General features: G+C 30.1%; 1 protein-coding gene across 1 annotated transcript in view; it reads left to right on the top strand.

The window, feature by feature from the left end:
• The window catches only part of LOC117180375 (sex peptide receptor), a 42,437-nt gene extending 16,519 nt beyond the window's left edge, over nt 1-25,918 (top strand). The window contains exons 2-5 of the mRNA XM_033372849.1: nt 6,748-6,859; nt 9,428-9,609; nt 23,631-24,016; nt 25,671-25,918. Coding sequence (XP_033228740.1) covers nt 6,748-6,859; nt 9,428-9,609; nt 23,631-24,016; nt 25,671-25,681 — 691 coding nt within the window. The 3' untranslated portion in view covers nt 25,682-25,918. The remainder of the gene's footprint in view (nt 1-6,747; nt 6,860-9,427; nt 9,610-23,630; nt 24,017-25,670) is intronic.
• The last annotated feature ends 439 nt before the right edge of the window (nt 25,919-26,357 follow it).

Genomic DNA, 26,357 nt, shown 5'->3' with positions numbered 1-26,357 from the left:
GGTAGACCGCGGAAAGAATGGTTAGAATGTGTGAATGAGACCCTACTTAGAAGAGATATAAGAAGTCATAGAAACACGAGAGCCTGCATGAAAAAATGCATGAACTTGAAAGAAGCTAGAGTAGTATGCCAGGACAGGAAAGTATGGTGGCAAATAGTTAATAAAAAGAGTGTCAGTAGAGTGAACGACGCCTGAAACAAAGACCTTGGCTATTAATGGACCCAAGTGGGGACCCTTACATAACGACTTCGTGAGGTTCTTCGCTTGGGGTGATTGCTAGAGAGATTGATCAGCAACCTGGGTCGGAGCAGTGTTGCGGAACGAACGTGTTATTTACTTAAATAGCACGAAAATTCTGGATCAATCTGAAAAATCTCTATCTCTTCCACACACTACTCCTTTCCCCTGCCGAGTGAGTCACGCCTACCCCGAAAGGGAAATGGCTTAATGGTGTAATTATACATCACCGAAAATTTCCAATTTAAATGAAATTTACGCAAAGTTGAATTGCTCTTTTGCCCTTCTAAAAGCTAACGAAATATAAACATGTCGCTTGGGAAAAACTCTGATCGTAAATCATGTGAAGTAGCTTCAGACAAAAAAATTTCCCAGCCTCGCGGGCACGTTCTCGGCGAATTTTGGTTCTCGCGCTTCGCGCTCGATAATGTATTTAACTCGAGCTACGCGCTCGGTCTTTCTATATCCCTTTGACTTTTGCACAAAATTTTTAAAACTATAGGTCAAGGCATCGGCAACAGTAATTTGGTCGTTGTGAATTCTCTTTTTTAAAGCTCCTTCAATTTGAAGAACATATTCTCATCACGTTTCTCGTGCTTCGTACTCGAGTTTGCTCCTGAAATTATATATCATTTCCATAAATGAATATTATTACAATTCATAACTTGAATTGGTATAAAAACAGACGTGGTTTCATTGTCTCGTTAAAAAAGCGCATTCTTTAATAAAAATGTACTTATTAAACATTACATTGCAATTTCTGTCGTTTTTTCATAAACTGAATTTGCTCATTTAATATCTTAAGCGTTTTACAAAATTTCTATTGATTTCCAAACATTCTAAGGAATTTGAAAAGATTTCTATTGATTGCAAAATATTTTAAAAGATCAATAGGAAACTTTTAAAAGATTATAAGGCATTTCAAATAATTTCAAAAGAATTAGCCAATTAAGATTAGCTAACCCCTCATTTATCACTAAGCCATAAGTATTTATAGATAAATAAATATTTATGGGTATTATTTTTAAAGGGTTTCTAGCCAGTGAACCATTAGTAGCCATTTTCTGATACATTGTCTTATTTTAAGTATCAGAACTTATATTTTTTACTTATTTAGTTCCTTTTCAGTGCAATACAACTAAGTACTATAAAATAAAAATATTCAATAATATAGACTAGTTGAGTTAAATAATAGGCTTACTTTATTTTGCAAAAATTTATTTTTGCCATTAAAAGATATTATTTTCATCTAAGAAAAATTTCATTATTCCACATTGAAAATATCTCTTATCGCCTGCATGTGCCATTGGCAGTAAAATGAATAATAGGAAAGGTTGGAAATTCAATGGGATAGTCAGAAAATCTCGTTGAAAGCTGCACTACTTTTATCGTAAATGGGTAAAGAAGATCCCAATGTATTATAAAATATATATGATAGATTGAGAGAAAATTCCAATTGACAATTTTATATGTTCTCCATTTTAAAGAATGTTAATTCTACTTTGAACGGACGAACAAAAACAATACTTAATTCTGAAATATAATCTAATTGTTCTGTGGATTGAATAGAAACTTGATAATAAGACTTTTCCAAAAGAGCATCAAAGGCTTTTTGGAAATCTATCATTGAAAATATAAGTCGATCTATAATAACGATTAGAGTTTAAAAAAGGGAAAATTCCTTTTGAGAATTTATTAATCTTGAATTAAAAATCAGAATTATCGTACTATTAAATAGGACTAAGCGGCTTTTTCGGGGTTTTACTGTTTGCCGCAAAGCTTCATTTTCAAAGTTCCCTGTCTTTTCTTTGATTTTTCCATGACCAATTTTTCATTTTTCCTGACCATTAATATTCAAAGAACAACATTTTAATCTTTTAACATTTTAAAAATATAATCCCTTATAAACACAATAAACCAATGTGAAATTACAATTTCAAATGTATTCATATATTTCGACCAAGACACATGTTTTTCCTTACATAAAAAATGAATTTTCAATCCAAAAGGACGAATTTTCTATTTTAAAAAATATATTTTTGAACAAAATACATGATTTACTCGTATCAATAAAGTAGTTGATTTTTTTAATCAATTAGTCGAATTTACAAACAAAAAGAATAAACTTTGATCAAAAGTAGTTCAATTTTCAGTGCAAAATTTAATATGATGTTTGAACCATAATACACAACGAATTTTAAAGGAAATAGTTAGCTCTACAACTAAAGAGCCTCATTTAAAACAAAATAATTCGATTTTTTTACCAAAGCAGTTCAATTTTTAACTAAATACAGTTACACTCTTTAATAGCCCTCCCTTCTATAGCCCTTCCGAGAATTGACGCCCCGCCACAGGTAGGTGTATCAGGAGCTGCGCGAGGTGCGCAGGAAATGCGGCTGCCACTCAGATGAGTACTCAGACGTGAACAAAAAAAATCATAGCTGGCTATGATGAGTTAGTTCTCACCCACCGTCAGCCCCAAAAACGGCGCTATAGAAGAGTTTTGCAGCAAAAAGAGTAAATTCTCTACAAAAAAATTGATTTTCCAACCCGCAAATATTCTTTTTCTATCAAAAGGAACAATTTTAGCCAAATAAAGATTTTTCATTCAAGAAAGGAAAGCAGTTCACTCAAATGGTTGGACTTCCAAGTCATAAGTCAATTTTTCAGTAAAACAGTGAATAATACATTTTTAACAAAAAATTTAATTTTTAACAAAACAGTTGCAGTTTAAATAAACAAGAAGATATTTCAATCCAAAAATAAGGAAAAGTAGACCTTGCGCCTAAAGGCTTTTGTAGCCTATTAAGACGTCAATTTAATCGTTCATACCTCCTTCCCATACCTTTGCACCTCTAGTCTCTCTACATTTCCTTACTTTTTCATAACGCCTCTACTAAAATTTTGAATTTAATACCTGTAGAGTGGGTTGAAACACGGTGTTTGCATCCCTAGGCTTGAAACATTTTGTCTTCGGATTTCGAAACGTGTAGAGCAGGCTGAAAGACGGTGTTTGCATCCGTAGGGTTGCAACATTCTGTTTCAACTCTGGGGTAGACAGGCAGGTAGTTAGAAAGGTAGGGTGTGCAGGTACCTGAACTCAAATTTTCAATAGATTTGCTATGAAAAATAATATGCATTACTAGGAATGTAACACAGTGATTGCAACTCGTGTGCATTCAGCTCTCGCTTCGCTCAGGCTGCAAACTTCACGCTGGTTATAATCGCAGCGTTTCATCTCTTGTGGCTGGCTTCACAATGTACCCTAAGAATTCTATGTAGGTCGACGTAAGTTCGTATCAACGCTTACATGTGCTTTGTTGTCTATTGCTGCCAACTGTCGCGCGTGTTTTATTGGTTCGTATTCCGGTGCTCCGGTGATTCAATGCAGTTTAATGTTTACAGGAACACTGGAATTTGAACCAATGAAACACACGCGACAGTTGGTAGCAATGGAAAACAACGCAGATGTACGCGTTGCTATCAACGTACGTTGACATACGTGCAATTCTTAGGGCACATTGTGGAGCCAGCCTGCAATGCAACATACTTTCTTCTCCGAACTTCACTGTTCGCCTTGCCTTCCCCAACTTCTGATTCCTCTACTTCTCCCTCCCCTCACTTCCCCAGCTAACACTTCGCTTCTTATACTTCTCTTTTGCAGTTCTTACTACTTCACCTCCACATACCCCCATTTCTAATAATTTCCCATACTTCCCCTTACTTGCACTCATTTATCCGACTTTGCTTCCCTAATATTCTCCAACTCGCCCACCCCTCATTACCCATCACTTCCCCTAGTATTCCTTCCATCATTTCCACATCAGCTATTTCCCCTAACATCTCATAGGTTCAATCCCTTAAATTCCCCTCACTTCTACTCACGTGCCCTACTTTTCCTCCCCTCATTCCCCTAACTTCCCCTAGTTCGACTCCCCTTATTTCCCCCTACTTTCCCGAGCCTCATATGTTCTTACTTCCCCTAGTTATGCTCCCCCCACTTCCTCTACTTTCCCTCTACTCATTTCCACCTACTTCCCCAAATTTCCTCACCTAGTTTCTCCTCACTTCCCCTATTATCCCTTCTCTTATTTTCGCTCACTTCCCTACGTTCCCTCTCGTAATTTGGTCTACTTCCCCTTCCCTAATTTCACCTCACTTCTTCTATTTTTCCACCACTTATTTCCCCTACCTTACCTCCCATCGTTTCTCCCTACTTTTTCTACTTTTTCCTCTCACTTCTCAGAAAAAATTACGATGGATATACGGATAGACGAACGGTCACTCGATCGAAATTATATGGGCTTATGGCCATGCTTAAGAAAGCCTAAAAAGTAAATTGTTAACAAAGTGGTTCAACTATTACACGATTAGTTTAATTTAAAATTTAAAAAGATTAATTTTTAACCAGAAAGAACGAATTTGCAGAAAATAAGATGAATTTTCCATTTTTTAAGTAAAATTATAAATCTTTAATTTAACCCTCCGTTGTCCACGTTATTTTTACTACCTCCGCCACCCATGTGAGACCAAGCAGTTTTCATTTGGTGTTCACTCGTAGCCGAAAAGCGCGACACTTATGCAGCTTAGTCCATTCTGGCCTCATATGAGGCAACTTTTTGGGGGGAAAGAATGACGCGTCAATTTGTTTCTTCTCGATATAATTCGACTTCGAAAATTTGCCTGAGTCACGTATGTCCCACACGGACGGCGGAGGGTTAAAAATGATTTTTAACGATGTGGTTCAACCTTCAGTCAATAATAGAATTTTTAACCAATAAAGAATAATTTTAAAAGAACAATGTAATAGTAGATATATCAACCAATAACGACTTTAATTTTTAAACATCGGTGCGTCTATTCTAGTGTTCAGTTGAATTATTTCCGCACAAATTCACTGGAAATTCACTTTCATTCAGGTCCACTCATTTTAGTACGTTACGAATTCAGAGAAATTAATTTCATGCGAATTGATTTGTATTCAATTTTTGTCAAATAGTTCGAAACATTTAGAATTCAAAATAATAATCTGGTTTTTGAAGTTAGATTTAATTCACTTTAATTCAATTTAAACCAGATGAATTACATTTAAATTGATTAAATATTAGCTTTCTGTAGAATTTATTATAATTTAGCTAAATCAATTTACCTTGCATTCCATTTAATTAATAATGCAAGATTTTTTTGCATTTGCTTCAAACTCAGCGTTAGGGCTATATGATACTTGCTGATGTCACATGATTCCTACCATATGCAATTTTTTTCACAACAGCTAACATTTACACGACTTGAGATATTTAGTTCCCCACTTGAAATGAAAGAAAATGCACTAAGGAACGTTTTTGTACTACTGAATTTTTGTAATTACCAACAAAAATTTCCAAAAATTCATTAAAAACGTTATTGTAATTCGAAAAATTGTGGAGTATATACACATTTCTCAGGGCCTTATATTTAATTTCCCAAATGGGAAACTCGGTATCTCAATTTTTGTGGACATAAGTTATTGCGAAAAAAATTTCGACATAGTAGGATTCGTATAATAGAAGAGTGCATCACATGGTCTTAATTGTAATTTAATGTGTTAATTAACATGAATAAGGATTTGAGAAATTCTGTAGTATACTTATGAATTCTAGAACTCCAAAGAATAATCCGTCATTTGTATTATTATACTTGAGTCTGACTAAATGCGTCCTCTTGTACATAAAATACAATAAATGCGAAAAGAAGTTTCACTCCAATTAATGAAATTTCATGTTTTGATTAAATATTTTCTTTAATGAAAATAGTAAAAAAAATCTAATCGAATAAAAACAAGTTTATTTTCTGAAAAAATTGAGATAATTACAAAACTTTGTTATTTTATTTTTTGAATTGATGATATAATAATCAAGCATAAAATTATCTTTTTATATATAAACAAGAAGTTGTACATTTCTATAAATAAAACATACATAATTAGTGAAATATACCTTTGCTCAATAAAAGTTAATAAAGCCATTCCCATCTTGTTAATAACTTCATAGCATCACTAAATTAAGAAGATTTATTTACATTGATTTCTTTGAATTCCTGCTAACAGATTATAATAGCCCGTTTTAAATTTCATTTTCATCGGCGAATTTCAAGTTACAATATATTATTAAATATTGAGGAATAAACTCAGGTAGATTTATAACGGTTTTTAGCCTACTCATATATGATGAAATATTTGGTAGTAATATAGAAATATTTTTGCATAATTTAACATTAATTAATTTGCTCAAACTTTTCCCTGCCTTTGGCCCACAATAATCAAGCTGTCGTAAGAGATCTAATATATTATCTTGTAAATATAGCTAAAGATCTGAGATATAATAGCAATGGTTTGATTAATGATATAGAAAAATTCTTTATTGTATATCATTTATTAATTCTTTTAATATAGATACGCTCATGTACAGTGGCTATTTACAAGCCGTTACAGAAAATTGTATCATGAGGAAAACTTTTCCTGTTTTATTACAGATTTCCACAATATAACCATTCCTGGTGCACAGCTGCACGCTGTAGGCTGGCACTATGGTGTAGTTTTCTGGTTCCCTTTATTGCCTGCTCCCCTACTTATCTAATTTTCGGGGTAAGTAATTCCTTGATTACTTTTATATTAAAAGATTTCTCCCTCAGTATAAATTCTCAGTGATATCAATATCCTTATGACATGACAGCCTGAGAAATATGATGGATCACATTTCTTTGGCGAAGTAGAGGAAACAAATTATTATCAAAAAAAGAACTTAAAAAGAAACATATTAGAATGTTAAATCGATTTTTAATACCCGTATCAAGACTTTCAAACAGTTGACAACTACATAATTTAAAAGTGCCCATTGTGCGACATTTGGATGCGATTGTCTAGCTGAATTTAGCATATTGTGTGATTTTTAAAGATTTTGTCGTTTTTGAATTAATAATTAAAATGGTATTGAATTTAAATCATAGGTCAAAAATTATGAGATCTTTTCTATATGCTACCAAATTTCATTTAACTCCCACAGTAAATCTGGGGATATCAAACCGATGCATATCATTCTGATTATCAACTTCAGATCAAAATGATCTCCTTTTGAGGAATCCAAAATTACTTTTGACCCAACTTCATTTATATCAATCAAGTGGCAGTTGCTATACATTTTATTGAAAGTCGTAAGATAGTCATGCCCGACATAATATTTAGAAATCAAGGAATGTTTTTTAAAATTTTTTATTTCAGGATGGGAAAAAATTACGATTTTCCTATAACATCTATACATAAATTTTTATTGCTTCGGAAAGTATTTATTTTCGAAAAGTTTTTCCTAGGACCAGCAGAAAATGTTTTCGAATACGTGGAAATTTCAAAAAAATACATGAGTTTTCCACTAAACAAGGTTCTTTTCCAGCTATATAACCAAAAATGGAATAGTGACATTTTAAATTAAAAAATTAAATTTAACTAACAAAAACACAAATTTTCAACAAAATGGTTGAGAATGAAAAAAATTCATTTTTAACATTATGGTTTTACTTTTAACCAAGCAGATACATTTTTGACCAAAATAATGATTTTTTAACCAAAAAGATTAATTTTTTCCAAAAAACGAATTTTCAACAAACTTGTTAATTCGTTAAGGAAAACAGATTGAGTTTCAATCAACTAGAATTATTCTCTTCCAAAAAAGACGAATTTTTAACAAAATGATATGAATTTTCCGTTTAGAAACTAAATCTCTAGAAACAAAATAACGAAGTTTTTAGAACAAATAATTTAGTTGATATTTAAAGGAAAAAAACATTTAATTTAATATAAAAAGACAGTTAAATTCAATTAAAACGATGAATTTTTGACAAAAGAGTTAAATTTTTAAAGAAGAATGCTTTTTCAGTCAAAACAGAAAAATAATTCAATCAAATTGTTGGATTTTCAACCCAAAATGATGAATTTTTAGCTAAGAAGATTCATTTTCTACCAAAAAACATGAATCTCACACAAAATAGTTCATTCTCAAAACTAAAGAGATAAATTAGTATCATATAAAACAATAAATCCTAAACAAAAAAATAAATTTGCAATTAAAATAGATGAATTTTTAATCGTGAAATTTAGTTTTCTACCAAAAAGGATTAATTTTCAACAAATTATTTTCAACCTCAATTATTATTTTGAAAAAAATAATATTCAACCGAATAGTTCCAATTTCTACGATAATAGTTAATTGTGGATCTAAAATGTGAATGTTTTGAATTTTAAACAAAAAAAAAATCTTTCTACAAATAATAATATTTTGAACCGAAAAAGATGTAGATTAACCAAAAATATAAGGGTAGATTTTTCAACAACAACAAAAATAACTTTCGACCAAAAATATTTGGGTTTTCAACAAAATAAAGGAATTTTCAATTCAAATAAGTAGAGAGAAATTTTTCACAGGTAAAATCTAGAAAGATTTTGATATAGAGTAGGCAGATCAAAAAATATAATTTCATCTACAAGAAACTAAAATTACGAATCTTCAACTAAAATACATACACTTTCAGTTTAAAAAAAATTAATTTTCAGCACAAAAAAAAAGAATATTCAACTATAGAAATTAATTTTTTGTTCATTCTCAAATATTTTTCGATAATTTTCCTAGTTCTGCCTCTAAATTCTAAAAGATTTGCAACTTCCTATGACCAAAAAGGAATGTGCTCGAAAATTTAGAACTTCAGAGTGGAAGAAATACGGGAATTCTGCTGTATTAAGCTATAAATAAAAGCTTTGAAAATGATTTGCTTACTTCAAAAGAGTATTTCACGTAGTTCAAGTATTCGTTTTAAACCTAATGATTTTTTGTTTAACAAAAGGTTGACAATTTTTTCAAAAGCTCATAATCAGATTTTAAAAATTAATGTTCATGTAGGCGGACCTGAAATGGTCCTGACTGATATGCCAACTGACACTCGATATTTGGTACTAATAAAAATTCATGACAAGCAATCGATCTTGAAAATTGAATCATTCTGGTGCGTAATTTGCTAATCAAGTAAAAAATCCGAAATTGGTTTAAAAGTGTTGCATGTCATTTTTATTAAATTTTAAATTTCGGGAGTAGATTAAATAACGCCCATTCACTATACCAAAGAGGCGAACAGGTGACTTTATTATAAAGACATTTTTTATTTCCAGATAAAAAGGGAAAAAGAACAAGGAACAGCAGAAATTCTTTATCACGTGGATGCAAATTACTCCGGGGGTAGAAATGGGTTTCTCTACAATCTCAATTTCTGGATAATAAGCGTGGTTGTAAAATTATTGCCCTGTGTCATCCTCACGGTTATTAGTTTTTGGCTGATTAAGGCTCTCTACAGGTAAGAAATCTCTTTTTTAGTTTGTTTGACCTCTGCAACATTATTGTATATTTTTCCGTATGATATTTTGTACTTCTTGCGAATTCCAATAAAAAAAGTCGAGCCATATGACTAAAAATGGAAAAGATACTCGTGAAGTAGTCTAGAATTTCAATAAGGAGTCCAAAAAATTTGCTCTGTAAAGCTATTTGTATGAGTTTCAACCAGGTTATAGAATTAAAATTTCAGAATATTTTATGCTAGCAGCAAATGCACGTACGTGAAGTGCGTGTTCACGTCTCTGAATTTGGAATCACTAACATTAAAAATATAAACAATGTAGAAGTTCATTATACATTTTTTTTAAATATTAAGCTTCAAAAATTGTTTCGACTAATAATTAAGATATTTAATAATTTCAAACAATATTTCAAATGGAATTAAAGGGAATTAAACTTCCATCATTTCTAAATAAAACCGTTCAAAATTGAAATATTCTAGTTTGCATTTAAAGTTTCTCGAAAGAGAATGGTTTCAGATTATTTATAATTCAAAGTAATTGAAATTCTATTATTTATAATCTGAAGCGTTCAACATTTAATACTCTGAAATTGCAAACTTTTGATTTAAATAATAATTTTGAAATCGAAGAGATTAAAATTTGACGATTTGAAATTGAAAGTAAATTGAATATTTAAAGTCCAAGTTTCTAAAACTGTAGAGTTTTAATTATAATTAAAAAAATAAGCGTGACAAGACAATATTTTATAAAAATAAAAAACAAAATTCTTCGTAATTTTTACACGCAAATGAGTACTTCACTTTAAGCCGAAAAATGTCTAGTGATAACAAATTGTCAAACTTTTTTACACTGAAATCCTTTATAATTTCAATAAATTTAATATAATTAAAATCTTTTAAGTAAATTTAAATCGTCTAAGAATTTAAATGTTTCGTTGAAACCATGCATTAAAGCGGACTTAACTAATATATTAAAATGTTATTTTTTTGTATTTAATTTGTTAGGTATAGTTTTCAAAATTCAACCATTCCAATTTTGATTGCAAAATTAAAACTTATAAAAGGGAAAATTTTCAAATTTAGCTATCGACTTTAAAATTTAGAACTTTAAAATTGTAGCCATTAAAAATAAAAGAAATTATTCATTTACTGAGGTATCAATTTTAGATAGTTTCATTTTTCCTAATTTATCTTGATTTTAAGCAACACAATTTTTAACTTTTTAGTTTCAAATCGTTTAATTTTTTAACACATCCTTTAGATTTATTATTCATTCCTGAAATCTTTGAATAAAATACTTTTCAATTTTAAATGGCTTATTCTTATCAATCTTTAATTAAAAATCGAACTTTTTTTAGATATTAAATTGAAAATTAAAAATTAAACAAAAATACCAAATAGTAAGATTGCTTTATATGACTCCAATGTTTGAAATTGCATAATTTAAAGCCTTTCAGTTCATAACTGTTTTGTTTTCATTTAAGTTGACTTTGAAATGTTTAATATTTTAGAACATTATCAAATGAAAATAGTTCAATTTATAATTAGAGTTTCTAAAATCTTCTCATTCTTAAGGCTTTAATTTCAGAAATATTTTTCTAAATTTTTAATTGTTTTCTATTTAGTCTGAAAAGACTTAATTTGAAATTGTTTAATTAAAAATCCTTGAAACCGAAAATTGTGCAAGTATAAAGTTTTTCAACCTGATATTCTATAATTTCGAGGAAATTAAAAAACGAAATTATTTTGCGTGTTTGAAAGTAACACCAAACAGTGCAAAAGCTTAAAATCTAACATTAATAAATTTAAAACTGATTAAAATAAAAAAAATATTAAATTTAAAACTGATTAAAATAAAAAAAATATTAAATTTAAAACTTACTCAATGATTTTATCCTTAAATTTTGAAAAATTTAGTAGCGAAATTATTCTAAAATTTCAGTATTTGAATTTGAAACTTCAACATTGTGAAATTTCGAGTGAAATTCATTATTCGTAAACTCCAAAAATTGAGAAACTTGAAACCAAACATTATCGACTTTAAGCTTTTTAAGCACAAAAATGTTGTGTTAATACCTAAAAAATTATACTGTTTCGAAATTTCGCATAGAAGTATAATTTTCTATTGGAATTATAGAAATTTGAAGAATGATAAATATATTATTTAGTACCATATCATGTTGGCATTCAAAGTGATTTGATAGGTCTTTTTTATTAAAAAATTTTATTTCCGTCAAGTAAATCACAACTTTGATAATTATATTTATTTTTTATTTATATTAAAAATAAATAAGTCCAACAGTCTATATATATATTCTTTCTAATTGTAGAAATTTTAAATAAATGAATTTAAACTTAGGCGTTGAAAATTAAACAATTATAAACATCGTTCCCTGTTAAAAAAGTTGAACAGAGAAAAATGAATATTTTCAGATTTCAGCATAAAAGTGAAGATTATTCTATTCTTTTGAATGAACGATTTTTCCATCTGAATAAAATGTCATTATAAGAACAAGATATTTTCGAAAATAATTAATTTCTATTTCCATAGTGACCGCCGCATAGTTTCCTATTCCCCAAAAGAGAACGTGTTTTCAATATATTTAAATCCTTCTCATTACTTCACAAAATACGCATAACAAATTGTTTTAATTCCTGCATGTGAAATATAAGTTTTAAGAATTTAATTCTAATCAATTCAAGTCTGCCTCTCTAGAGTTAAAATTACTTTAATTCACACATTTTACAATAATACATTTTTAACACGTTTAAATAAATTATTATTATATTAATAAATATAATTTTTTATATATTTTCCTAATTTATGAGTTATAAAACGATTTAATAATGAAAAAATAAATTTTACTAAGTTAATTGAGGGAAATAGGATTTGCAATTTTTCTTTTTCCTTTGGGGGATTTTTAGACGGAGAGAAAATCAGGTCCTTGAAGCTGGAATTACAATATTGTCATATCGATATGGACACTATGCTTTGCGCATGAATTTATTGCTAATTAAGTGCTAATATATTCTGCAAAAACGAAATTTGGTGCCAGGTAATTTTGGTTAAAAACATGTAGTAATGCTAGCTTCAGGTAAATCATATATGAAATTCGGAAACTATTAGTGGTATGCAATTCTCCATTTTGCAGGAATTTAGTGCTAATTAAGTACTCTGGATTTTTGCGATGCACAAAATCCGGGCACTTTACTAGTGGTATCAAATTCTCCTTCGCACCGGAATTCAGTACTAATCAAGTGCTATGGATTTGTGCTATGCAAAAAATCTGACCACTTTTTTTTTCACAAAAAACTTGTAGTAATGCTGGTTTTCAGATGGCTGCTATTTGAAACTCGGAAACTATTAGCTATATCAAGTTCTGCTTTGCGCAGGAATTTAATGCTAATTAAGTGCTCTGGATTTGTCTTATGCAAAAAATCCGGGAATGTTTTTTACCAAAAACGGGTAATAATAATAACGTGTAAAGTTTCCGAGTTTCAAATACCATTTACCTAAATCCAGCATTATTACCAGCTTTTTGTAAACAAAACACCCAGATTTTTTTGCATAGCTCACATCCAGAACACTTAATTAACATTAAATTCCTGCCCATAGGAAAATTTGATTCCACTAATAATTTCCGAGTTTCGCATACCAGTCACCTGAAACCAGTATTACTACTCATTTTTAGTAAAAAGAAAGTACTCGAATTTTGTGCATAGCACAAATCCAGAACACTCAATTAGCAGTAAATTCCTGCGGAAAGGAGAATTTGATACCACTAATAGTTTCCGAGTTTCATATACCATTTACCTGAAGCCAGCATTACTACATGTTCTTGATCAAAATTACCGGGAACAAAATTTAGTTTTTTCAGAATATAGTAGCACTTAATTAAGAATAAATTCCTTTCTGAAGAAGAATATGATAGCACTAATAATTTCAGTTTCACATACCAGAGTCACCTGAAGCGAGCATTACTACACATTTTTGGTAAAGAAAAAGTGCCTAGATTTTTTTCAAAACACAAATCCAGAGTTTCATTAGCACTAAATTCCTGCACATAGGAGAATTTCACACCACTAACAGTTTCCGAGTTTCATGTATCATTGACCTAAAGCCAGCATTACTACATGTTTTTGACAAAAATTACCTGGCACAAAATTTAGTTATTGCAAAATATATTAGCACTTTATTAGCACTTAATTCCTGCACAAAACAGAACTTGATATCACTAATAGTTTCCGAGTTTCAAATACCATTCAGCTGAAGCCAGCAGTACCACGCACTTTTTGTAAAAAAAAGTGCCCGGATTTTGTACATGGCTAAAATCCATACTACTTAAATAACACTGAATTCTTGTCCAAAGGAAAATTTGATGCCACTAACAATTTCCGAGTTTCACATACCAGAGTCATCTGAAGTCAGTATTACTAGATACACGTTTTTGTTTAAAAAAGTGCCCGGATTTTGTGCATAGCACAAATCCCAAACACTCAATTAGCAATAAATTCCTGCGCAAAGGAGAATTTGATACCACTAGTAGTTTCCAAATTTCATATACCATTTACCTGAAGCCAGCAGAATATATTAACACTTAATTAGCACTAAATTCCTGTCCAAAGGAGAGTTTGATGTCACTAATAATTTCCGAGTTTCACATACCAGTCACCTGAAGCCAACATTACTACACGCTTTCGGTAAAAGAAAAGTGCCCGGAGTTTGTGCATAGCACAAATCTAGAGCACTTAATTAGCACTAAATTCCTGCACAAAGGAGAATTTGATACCACTAATAGTTTCCGAGTTTCATATACCATTTACCTGAAGCCAGCATTACTACATGTTTTTTACCAAAATTACTGGGCACAAATATTAGTTTTTGCAAAATATTTTAGCACTTGATTAGCATCAAATTCTTGTCTAAAGGAGGATTTGATACCACTAATAATTTTCGAATTTCACATACCAGAGTTACCTGAAGCCAGCATTACTACACGTTTTTGACTAAAATGACCGGACACAATATTTTTTTTCTGCAGCATAAATTAGAACTAAATGGTCACTAAATTGTGGCATAGTGCCCATATCGATACGACAAAGTTGTAATTCCAGCTTCTAGGACCTGGAAAGATCACGTATTTATAGGAATACAAATTCTTAATTCTTCTAAATTCAAGGCTTATTACCGGGTTTTAAATGGGAAGGATTCCTAAATTATGATTTTGGAACGAAGTCGTTGTTAGAAATAACTCATTTTTGAATTTTCCATGGAGATGTTTAAAATGCAATCATGTTAATCGAAAGTAAAAAATATTTATCAATTTAAAAATCAACGATAAAGCATTTCTACTTTCTAAATATGAATCAGTGAAAAATTAACTGATTTCAATAGTAGTTAGACATTTCACTGATTAATCAGTGATTTCGGACTTATTTACTAATAAGTTTAGTAACACCAGAGTAAATCATATGAAGCATAACCTCTACATTTTTCAGTTGAGCATTGTTGTTACTCTTTTACTTAAGTAGCAAGAAGAGTTCTCTAATTAAGTAAATATGTTAATTTTCGGGCTGTAGGTCTGCTGAATTAATTGCGGGATAAACATACTGTAACTCGTATAGGAAGTACTTACTTAACTTGTTTGTACAGGATAGACGAATCTTGTAATTAAAGTAATATGTGAGGTTATTCGTCATTTAAAAGCATCGGAACTTTTCACCTTTTTTAATATTTGATTTTAAAAAATTGGCTAAAGCCAATTTAATGTTATTTTAACAATGTCGTACGACTTCAATTGTAGTTTCATGACTTCGTTTGACTCTAGTTTTTGAATTCGTTAGTTGCTGACTTCGATTAATTCAAGCGATGACTGTCGATTTCGTTCTGACTTCGTCCTGCCTTCATGACTCGATTTGACTTGGCGCGTACTGTATATTGCAGCGTCACGTCCATTTTAATTATTTGTATTCCACTCGATTTTAAACTCGATGACTTCGTTCTGACTTCGTACTGACTCGGCACTGACTTCACATGACGCTACGCTCATCTTTGCTGACTCACTAGGTTGTATGACGACTCTTTCCTTATTCTTACGACTTCAAGTATAGTTTTACTGACTTCGTCTTCGCTACAACGACTTCAACGTTACGAGTTCATGCTCTTCATAGTTTTACGTGATTTCATTAAGACTTCGCGAAAAATTCTAACATTCGAAACGTTTGACTTCAGAGTGAATAGCCCCTCGGTGCTGCCAACCCTCAAAAGTGGTTATTTCACTGAATCAATAAGTAATCTTTCACTGATTGTCAGTGACCCATTTCTAGCTATTTGAATCACAAAAATTTCACTGAAAATCAGTGAAGTTTCACTGATTCAGATGTAGAGAGTATTCTTGGGGAACAACTTTAATTTGCTTTAAGTTGGAAGCGTGGGAAGACAATTTTATGAGATGCCTATTTTTCGAGATATTTGGAAGTTTCAAATTTTAAAATCACCCTACATATATCGATATTATTATATTTTAATTTGAGAAGGTACAATATAATTGTTTTTTTAATGAAATGAACTTATTTTAAACAAAACATCCAAGTTGTAGAATTAAAAACAAAAGCATTTCTTTAAAACTGAAGAATTACTAAAGTTCTTAATGCTTTTAAATGTTTGAAGTTAAAATTGATCAATTCAGTTCTAATAGAACGAATAACGAAATTTCAGAGTTCCAAGAACCAGTGTTCTAACTTGATGAATATGACTTCGCAACCGAAGAAATTAAAAAAATTCGAACATTTTCAAATTAGAATTTTCAATCGAAGATGTTTAAAATGGAAACATTTTAAATAAATTTAAAAAGCTAGAAAAATTTTAATTGCCTATTATGATACCCAATGACCACTGCAGTCGATACGCCCCTTCATTTTTTTTAAAGAAATGTTCAATGACCAATTTTGAGATGCACCATTTTGACTTCCATTGAAGCCTATGCAATTTAAAACTTTCAAATATAAAGCGCGTAAATTGTAATAAAGTAAATTTTATTATGAAGAAATAAAAAATTTTAAACTTCAAATAAATGTGCTAATTAAACAATTTAAGTTTTAAAAATTTCAGGCGATTTAAGTTTACGCTAAGATTTAATAAATTAATTTATGATTGAAAGCATTCAACCCTTAATAATGTTAAAATCAAACGTTCCAAAAATCACAAAATGACAACATTGAATGTGTAAAAATTTTTTAAGTTTAGCCATTAAAGATTAAACTAAAATTGTAAGATAGTTCACTGTTGGATTCTACCTTCTATGTGTTGAAATTCGAACAATTTTAAACCAGGAATCTTCTAAATTATTCAATTTCCAAGACATAAAAGGTACACTTATCCAGGGAAAATTTCTTTGATGCAAAGAAAAATATTCATTGGCTTTCAATCAAAGAAAGTTTCTTTTGATTTTTAGAAATAATTTTTTATTCCAATAAATATTTTTCTTTGATTTAAAATGATTTTCTCAATTTTCAAGTTATCTTTAGTTATATAAAAATATATATGTTAAATAAACAGTTTCTTTATTTCAAGACAAATATTTTTCTGAGTAACAAAATTAAAACTCTGAATATTTACCCGTGTAGAAATAGCCCGGTTTGACCCGACCAGAAGAAGGTTTCTGGCCAGAATCTGACCGGGTCACACCGGGATACTATTTTTTTAATTGCCTGGCCGGGATCTGACCGAGTTCCAACCGGGACACATTCGGGCCAAAAATAGTGCATAATAGAAGTATCATAACCTTAAAAATATCTTATGAAATATCCACAAACGACTGCCGTAAGGGGGTCGTTTGTAAATATCTGACAGGCGAAAGACCAATTTTTTGTGTTTTAGGTGTTTTTTTTATCAATAATGAAAGAAAAATTAAACTAATATTAATTATATGGTTTCCCACTTTTGGTTCTGCGGTTTCCAGACTTGCCGTGACTGCGAAATCGTTGACTAACTTTTTTTTATTTTCAAACATAGTTCCCAGTGAAAGTATATTTATTTTTTTGTGATACGACTTTTGCTTATTTTTAATGTATTTATATATTATCTTGAATAAGAAAAAAACGTAATAAGAAGAGAAGTAACTTTTTCCGAACAAGGTTTGGAATTACGTTATCATGCTTGAACGTAATAACGATTCGGCGACTTCCGGAATGCTTAATGCTAAAAACGCAGTAAAACGTCGGTGGTCGCCAGGTTATCCGTTAAGAAATTTGTTAAATTTCATAAAATTGTATCCAATTTTTTGGAGCAAGCGGATTATTTATAATGGTAAGTGAATTATTTTGTTAATAAGTAAGCATTATTAATATACTTCAACGTTAATGTTAAATCATTTTTTTAAACCGGTTTCATAGGTTAGGATGTCACGTGAAACCCCTGAAATTTTTTTTATCTCTTGTAAAAAAAAACTATGCAAACTAAGTTACGCTTAAGGTAAATTTGTTATGCAATTTAACTTTAATTTCTTACAGAAACTTAAGAATCTTAACCTATATTTTAGTACTTACATTGAACCAATGTTTGTAGTTAATATATTTATTATTATGAATGCAGTACTTAAATTGAAAAAGATTCTCATGTCTACCAATTGGTAGAATATATTCGCTGTGGTAAAAAGGCTCCAGTAAAATGCGATCGAGGAGCACAGTCAAAAACCGGTCGAATTCCGACCAGGTTACCCTATTTGTCTCCGGGATCCGACCAGCGCAGCGTGACAAAACCAACCAGAATCCGACCGGACAGCCTGACCAGATTCCGGATACAAGCAGGGCAATCCTGTCGGAATCCGGCCCGAACCCGGTCATAATTTCTATACGGGTAAAACTGAAGAATTAACTTTAAAATTTTTCAAAACGAATAAATTTTATTTTACAATTTAAAAAATGTTAATGTTTCACACTTGATATTTTATTAATTTAATCAATTAAAATATTTAATTTATTGTGCAATCAACTTTTTCTAACCGAAAAGTCAGAAAATAAAATAGATTCCTTTTCAAAGCAACACGTTGCTGATTTAGAAAGTGAAATTTGTGGAAGAATAATTGTTTTACTCATAAAAAATAAATTTGTCTTAAAAGTGTTAACCTTTGAAATAAACTACAAAAGAAAGAAAAAGTGAGAAAAATGGATATCTCAAGATCGAGCAGCTCGCTTAGATACCTCGAAGAGGTATTGATTCTATTTTCATCTTAAGTCCGCCACTCGGCACGTGTACCGGTTCCAGATCCGCGGTTTCTTTGTCTTCGATTAAAATTTATCCACAGGTTCAATCCCACAGTCCAGAAGATACGGATGATCTTTTCAACTTGAAACTTTCAAATATCTCGAAAAATAAGAACTCTATGAAAAAATGTTATGAATCAAAAGTTTCAAGTTAAAAAAATCACCCTTTATATATATGAAGGGTGATTTTTTTAACTTGAAACTTTTGATTCCTAACATTTTTCAACACAAATATATATATATATATATATAGCTTGAAATTTTTGAAAGAATCAATTTAAAATAGTTACAGAATTATATGATTTATTAAATTAGAAACGATAATTTAGTATTTTCTGGATTGTGGGATTGAACCTGTGGATACAATTTAATCTAAGGCAAAGAAACAGCGGATCTGGAACCGGTACACGTGCCGAGTAGCAGACGTAAGATGAAAATAGAATCAATACCTCTTCGAGGTATCCAAGCGAGCTGCTCGATCTTGAGATATCCATTTTTCTCACTTTTTCTTTCTTTTGTAGTTTATTTCAAAGGTTAACACTTTTAAGACAAATTTATTTTTTATGAGTGAAACAATTATTCTTCCACAAATTTCACTTTCTAAATCAGCAACGTGTTGCTTTGAAAAGGAATCTATTTTATTTTCTGACTTTTCGGTTAGAAAAAGTTTATTGCACAATAAATTAAATATTTTATTTTATTAAATTAATAAAATATCAAGTGTGAAACATTAACATTTTTTAAATTGTAAACTAAAATTTGTTCATTTAGAGAAATTTTTAAGTTGATTCTTCAGTTTTTAAAAGTTCAGAGTTTTAATTTTGTCACTCAGACAAATATTTGTCTTGAAATAAAGAAACTGTTTATTTAACATATATTTTTTGTGTAACTAAAAATAAACTGAAAATTGAGAAAATCATTTTAAATCAAGAAAAATATTTATTGGAATAAAAAATCAAAAGAAACTTTCTTTAATTAAAAGCCAATGAATATTTTTCTTTGCATCAAAGAAACCTTCCCAGGATAAGTGTACCTTTTATGTCTTTGACATTGAATAATTTAGAAGATTCCTAGTTTAAAATTTTTTGAATTTCAACACATAGAAGGTACAATCCAAAAGTGAACTATCTTCAAATTTTAGTTTAATTTTTAATTGTTGAACTTAAAAAATTTGAAATTTCTATATGTTTAATGTTGGCATTTTGTGATTTTTGGAACGTTTGATTTCAACATTATTAAGTTTGCATTTTACGCCTTTTATATTTGAAAGTTTTAAATTGAGTAGGCTTCAATGGAAGTCAAAAAGGTGCATCTCAAAATTTTCCATTGAACATTTCTTTTTAAAAAATGAAGGGGTGTGTCGACTGCAGTGGTCATTAGGTATCATAATAGGTAATTTAAAATTGTCCAGCTTTTTAAATTTATTTAAAATGTTTTCCTTTTTAACATCTTCGATCGAAAATTCTAATTTGAAAATGTTCGAATTTTTTTAATTTCTGCGGTTGCGGAGTCATATTCATCAAGTTAGAACACTGGTTTTTGGAACTCTTAAATTTGTTATGCTTTCCATTAGGACTGAATTTATCAAGTTTAACTTCAAACATTTAAAGCATTAAAAACTTTGGTAATTCTTCAGTTTAAAAAAAATGCTTTTTGTTTAATTTTACAACTTGGATGGTTTGTTTAAAATATGTTCATTTCATTAAAAAAACAAGTATATTTTAACTTCTGAAATTAAAACATATATATATGTAAATAATTAAGATGACTAATATTAAAATATTAAATTCAAAAATAATATAATATTAGTACAAAATTCTTTTAAATTTGTATTTTATTTCGAGTGGGCCGACCCTAAATATTAATACAAGATTCTCAATTTTCTTCATAGTACAAAGCGACAGTAAAGATACGGAAAACCAAGGTAGACTAGAAAGTAATTCGTCGCCCTAAACTTATTCGACGCAATGTCCCTGATGTGGAAAATTGCTTTTGAAGATGGCGTGATATGAGATTCAAAAAATTCATTTTTTCTCTGAATTATAGCATGCCATGTCCAGAAAATACTTTTAATTCAACTATTTATAATAAAAATCTAAAGTATGAAATTAAATTATAAGTATTAAGTATAACTATAAGTATAAATTAAACTATTTATGAAAGTAGACGTAATTTCAAGGAATTCGAAAAGAAACAATGGGCTATTTTCAATAGTTAAAGAATTAGGAAATTTTAAAAAACACAGTTTTTTGCAATTTCAAGTCAGCAAAGCTTTCTTTCTTGGCCTGTGAAGGCTAGAAGAATAATTTTTTACATTCTCATTCATGAGAGTGTAATGTAATCGTCCAAATGTCCGATCTCTGGTTTTTAACGGATCTTCACGTTTCGGCACTCACAGAGTGCGAAACTCATAACATTTTGTCGTAGTCTATCTGTCTATATGTTTGTTTGTAGGTATGGTTACCTGAATATTGCAGCAACGCTATTTTAAAGGATTTGTCCAATCGAATAAGCCTTTGATACACTTGTTGAGGTTCCCAAAATAAAGGTTAGGTTTGTTAGGCAGATTTTTCCAACGAAAATTAAAAAATGCAGAGGATTTTCCAAAATTTGAAATTTTTTTTTGTAAATTTTGTCAAAGTTTCTTATAAACTAGTAAAAAAACTTGCAAATTATCCAAATAAAATGTTCAATTTCGATAAAAATTAGAAAAGTTATATACTTTTGAAAATTATGAGAATGTTCAGAAAAATAGACAAAAATGTTTTTCTGGTAGATTAGGGCATTGATTTTAAATTCTTCAATACATATAAAATATATTTAGAAATTATCTGAGTCCAATTTTTCGATTAGACAAAAATTCAAAAAGTCGACATTTGAAAGAAAAAAAAAACAATTTTTCATGAGTTTTAGACATTTTTGTCAAATTTTCTGGTACACGGCAAAAAGACTTGCAAATTATCCTAATGATATTTTTAAATTCAATAAAAATTAAAGAATTAAAACTTGTAGATTATTATTATTGATAATTATTATTGTTGAAAAAATTTTAAAAATCGGGTTTATGTAAATCGACCCTTTTCATTGAGTTTTGGAAAAGAAATTCAAGTAGCACGATAAAAATAGATAAAATTCTAAGAAGAAAACGGAGCACCTTTTACTTTCAATCGAGCTTTCAATAGGTCCCGAGTTATGATCCTTCAAAACAATCGAATTTTTATTTGAAGTTCCAAAAAATCCAATTCTGAAATTTGTATTTGTACTTTAGAACCTGATAGTTTTAAACACAAATTTTCAAAATATTAATTAAATTAAACGTAATTTGGAGTAATTATAAAGAACAATGACTTAGTCCCAATAGGCATGACCTATTGGGACCAGGTCATTGTTATAGGATCGTCTCATTTACTATACATTTTTTATACTTCTGAAAGTCAATGATTGATCATTGCCATATTTATGTTTTTTACCCGTTTGGATGCCTAATTATTTTATTCTTTTCAAGTTTGAAGTGTAAAGATTAAAGATAAATAGTCTTCATGCATTCGCATCTAATATATGCTGCTATTATCATAAAGTTATTTCACGCGGATGCTTTCGTTATTTTATTTCTGTTTGTCAAATTAGTCGCCTTATTAATTAAAGTTTAGAAACACGTAATTTTAAAGTAAAATCATATCCAATTACAGTGAAGCCCTTCAATAGCCCTGCCTTCTATAGCTATTCCTGGAATTGACGCCGCGCCACATATTCTGAAATTAGTTAAATCTTGTATTCCTTCCATCCATCTTAATTCTTTATATCTTCTGAACTTTTTGAAATCCTTGAACTCATTTAACTCTTCTGAAATGTGTGATTATTTTGAAGTTCTTCAAATTTAGGAAGTTTCAGAATTCAGGAAAATTATAGGAATTCAAGGAATTCAAATGATGAGAGAATTCCACGAATTAAAATAATTCCAAAATAATGCAATGAATTTAGGGAATTCAGACGAATTCAAGGATACATAGAATTTAATAAAATTTTTAAAACTATTTTAATAATTATAATATTTAATAATAGAATTCAAAGAATGAAAAAGAATTTAAAGTAAGCTTTGAGCACTGAACTTTCTCGACGTAGCTTTTTAATTTCCTAAGCTCACTTCCACTTAATCAATTGCTTATTATGATCAAACTTATGATTATTTATGCATGATTTTAGCATTTTCCGAACTCGAGGAATATGATTATTCACCCTTGGTTTACAAAACCAATTCCACCCCGCGGAAATAATTGCGCTTTAAAAATGCTATAGCCTTCAAAATATATAAATTATAATCTGTATATTTTGTACTAAAGTGTTCATCCTGTCAGAAACACTGCATACATCCAAGCTAATCGATTCAATAATTTGATAGTATAGGATAACCAGCTGGATGGTTCTCTTTTTGAGGTTCTATTTAAATTCTTCTTCTATTTGTGGTGTTTTGTTAACATAGTATTTGTAGAATTATAAGAAAATCATCTCAAATAGATCAATTATCTTTTGTGCGCTTGCTCCTCAATTTAAAATTGGAATCACAGTGTATGCAATCTTGTTTTATATTTGTATATTATTACTTAACGATGCAATGTTGCACGCGTACTGCAACGCGCGAATAAATTCTACTAAAGAAGTCAAATATAAGGCATAATTAATTTGAGATTTCCATAATTTCATAAATCCCACAAGATTCGATCGATTTTCAGAATATAAATGAAAGTTTTTCCAAACAGGGCAAAGGGAAGAAAGCAAGTGTTGAGAGGATACAACCCCTGTGCAACAACGGCCAACGGTCTTTGCTCGCGTAGGGCGAGTAAATCCGAAAGAAGAGCTGACAGAACCACGAGAATGTTAGTAGCAGTGCTTTTACTTTTCTTGGTTACAGAGATACCCCAAGGGATTCTTGGCCTTCTCTCTGGCCTTTTGGGCGATTGTTTCTTCAGACATTGTTATCACAATTTCGGAGAGATAATGGACATATTAGCCCTCATAAATGGTGCCATAAACTTCATCTTATACTGCTCCATGTCACGACAGTTCCGAACAACTTTTGGACAGCTTTTCAAACCCAGGATCATCAAAAAGTGGCATCCAGCTTCCCAACAAACTGAAGTACAAAGTACGTGTGTATGATTATGGACACGTTTTTGTATACGTGGGTTAAAAAAAACTCCTGGGAATATAAAACAGTGAAATTGTATAAGTTTAGTGTTCCACTTAGAAAAAAATATTTTCTTTAATCACACATTTTTTTAGATTTTTTAAATAATTCGTCGCATTCAAATGAGGTCTCGGAGAGCGCAAAAAAGATAGATTTTGGATAGGGCACTGATGCACCATACATTTCGTATTGAAATTTGCCAAAGATATTATAAACCTATACTATAAGCTATAATATGATATTTTTAGCTATAATATAAATACAATAAGCTTATAATATTTTTGAATTTGCAAGCTTCCAGATTTTTCCAGCGAAATAGAACTTTTGCATTCAAACTCCTCAGATAGAACCTTTTGATATGTATGTACCAAGATAGATGTCATTTGGACACGTCAAGTTCTTAGATTGCTTTGACTGAAAAATTATTGGTTTAAAGAATTATTGTATAAACTTATTTTGAGAATTTCCAGGTCAGAAATTTCAAAATTGTGATTGATATGAAATTTCACTTTGAATTTTTTAAATGGATTTGTTTAAAAATGCGACAACTCTGAGAATTTTGGACTGGTTTTAATAAAAATTGTAGGTACAAGTTATTCTTTATGATTTTATATTATGTTTAAAAAAAAACTTTGTGGCCTCTTGTGATTGCCGAGTTATTCATTTTTAATTTTAAGACAGATTTTTGAAATAGTGTTTTGTTATTTTTTCAATTTATAACAAAAAAGAGCACAGAATGCAAATGTTTTCATGTGGATTGCCTGCGATTTTGATGGAATACATAAAGTTTTTTCTGTGTAAACAACCAAAAATAAATAAATCGGCCATGAAACCTGGTTATCATAATTTGTCATCCAATAATAATTGATAATTATTTAAATGAAGCTAAATTACAAATGTACTACTCGGAAGTTTTTCGACACACATACTTGACTTAAACATTTATTTTCACTTAGTTAACTGTTATTTACTTATTTTTTAACATTTTATAGACACTTATATAACAAACAACTAATGTTGTTGTTTCTAATAATGTCGTAAATAAATGTTGCTTGTAGCAAAATTGTCCCAAAAATTCGGAAATATAATATATAGTGCAATATTTTTCATAAGCTTGGCTATAGACGACCCAAATATTCGTGATGACCTGACGCATCCATAATAAAAATGTTCAAATCGGATAAGAATTGCACATTTCAGCTTAAACATGCATATCTTGGCAACCAGAAGGTATTATAGAATGTTCTTTTCAAGCGAAAAATAAAATGATAAGAAATAACTTTCACATGAAAAAAAATCGTGCTCAAAACGAAAAATAAAAATGTGGTTTACATTTATCATCCGAAATTTTGAATTTATTTCAGCTGCATTTTTCTAAAAAAATTGCTTACTGAATGAAAAAGAATACCTATAAATTTGATTAAAACTGGTATAAAACTTTCCGAGATATCGCATTTTCAACAGAAAAATCAAAGTGACGGAGCCTTCACAATTTTGAAAATTTTTTATGTTACTAAAATATATGACCTGGAATGTCTTGGAAGTCCCGTGAAAAGACTGAAGTAATGCAGTATATTTCACGTGAAGTTTTGGTAATTATGTGAAATTTCAGGAAGTCTTTGAAGTCAAGATTGTGATGGAAGTCAAATTGTGAAATTAAGTCGTTGTAATCAATTAATAAAACTTCAGTGAACGTTCTGAGGACAGCGAAGACAATGAAGTCATAGAATTCACATAAATTACATAGGAATCACAAGAAATTGTGGAATGAAAGTTAATTATTGAAGTTCATAAAATAAATTAAGTCAACTTTAAACGGTAGTTCCGTGTAAAATAACACAGGCCCACAAAAAAAGTTGTCTGCACGAGACAAATGACTAGGCTACCCTTATGGATTTTGGGCCGCTGAATCCGAATATGGACTTAGAATTTTCCCTACGCATCCCAATTTTCTCCTAGATGCAAAAAGTAGGGAAAAGCCTAGAGATTTTCTAGTCAAACAGGCGATACAAAAAATTTATCAGCACGAGAGAAGTGACTAGGTTACTCTTATAGATTTTGAGCTGCTGAATCCAAATCTGGCCTTGAAATTTCTCCTTCACGTCTCAGTTATCCACTAAATGCAGAAAATAGGTGGAAGCCTAGGGATATTGTGGATATTATTTTGATAATACCAGTATAAGGAAGAATAAACGTACTGGTTCCATATTCTTATGTGTTGGGACTCGGAAAGACCAAATGCACCCACAAAAATTCCTTGATGTGCTTACCGTTCCCCCTAGCTAGGATAATTCTAGGG

Source organism: Belonocnema kinseyi, chromosome 9, assembly GCF_010883055.1.
Source record: "Belonocnema kinseyi isolate 2016_QV_RU_SX_M_011 chromosome 9, B_treatae_v1, whole genome shotgun sequence".
NCBI lineage: Eukaryota > Metazoa > Arthropoda > Insecta > Hymenoptera > Cynipidae > Belonocnema > Belonocnema kinseyi.
The sequence above is the reverse complement of the archived record's forward strand: the minus strand, read 5'-3'. Positions and strand labels throughout refer to the sequence as shown.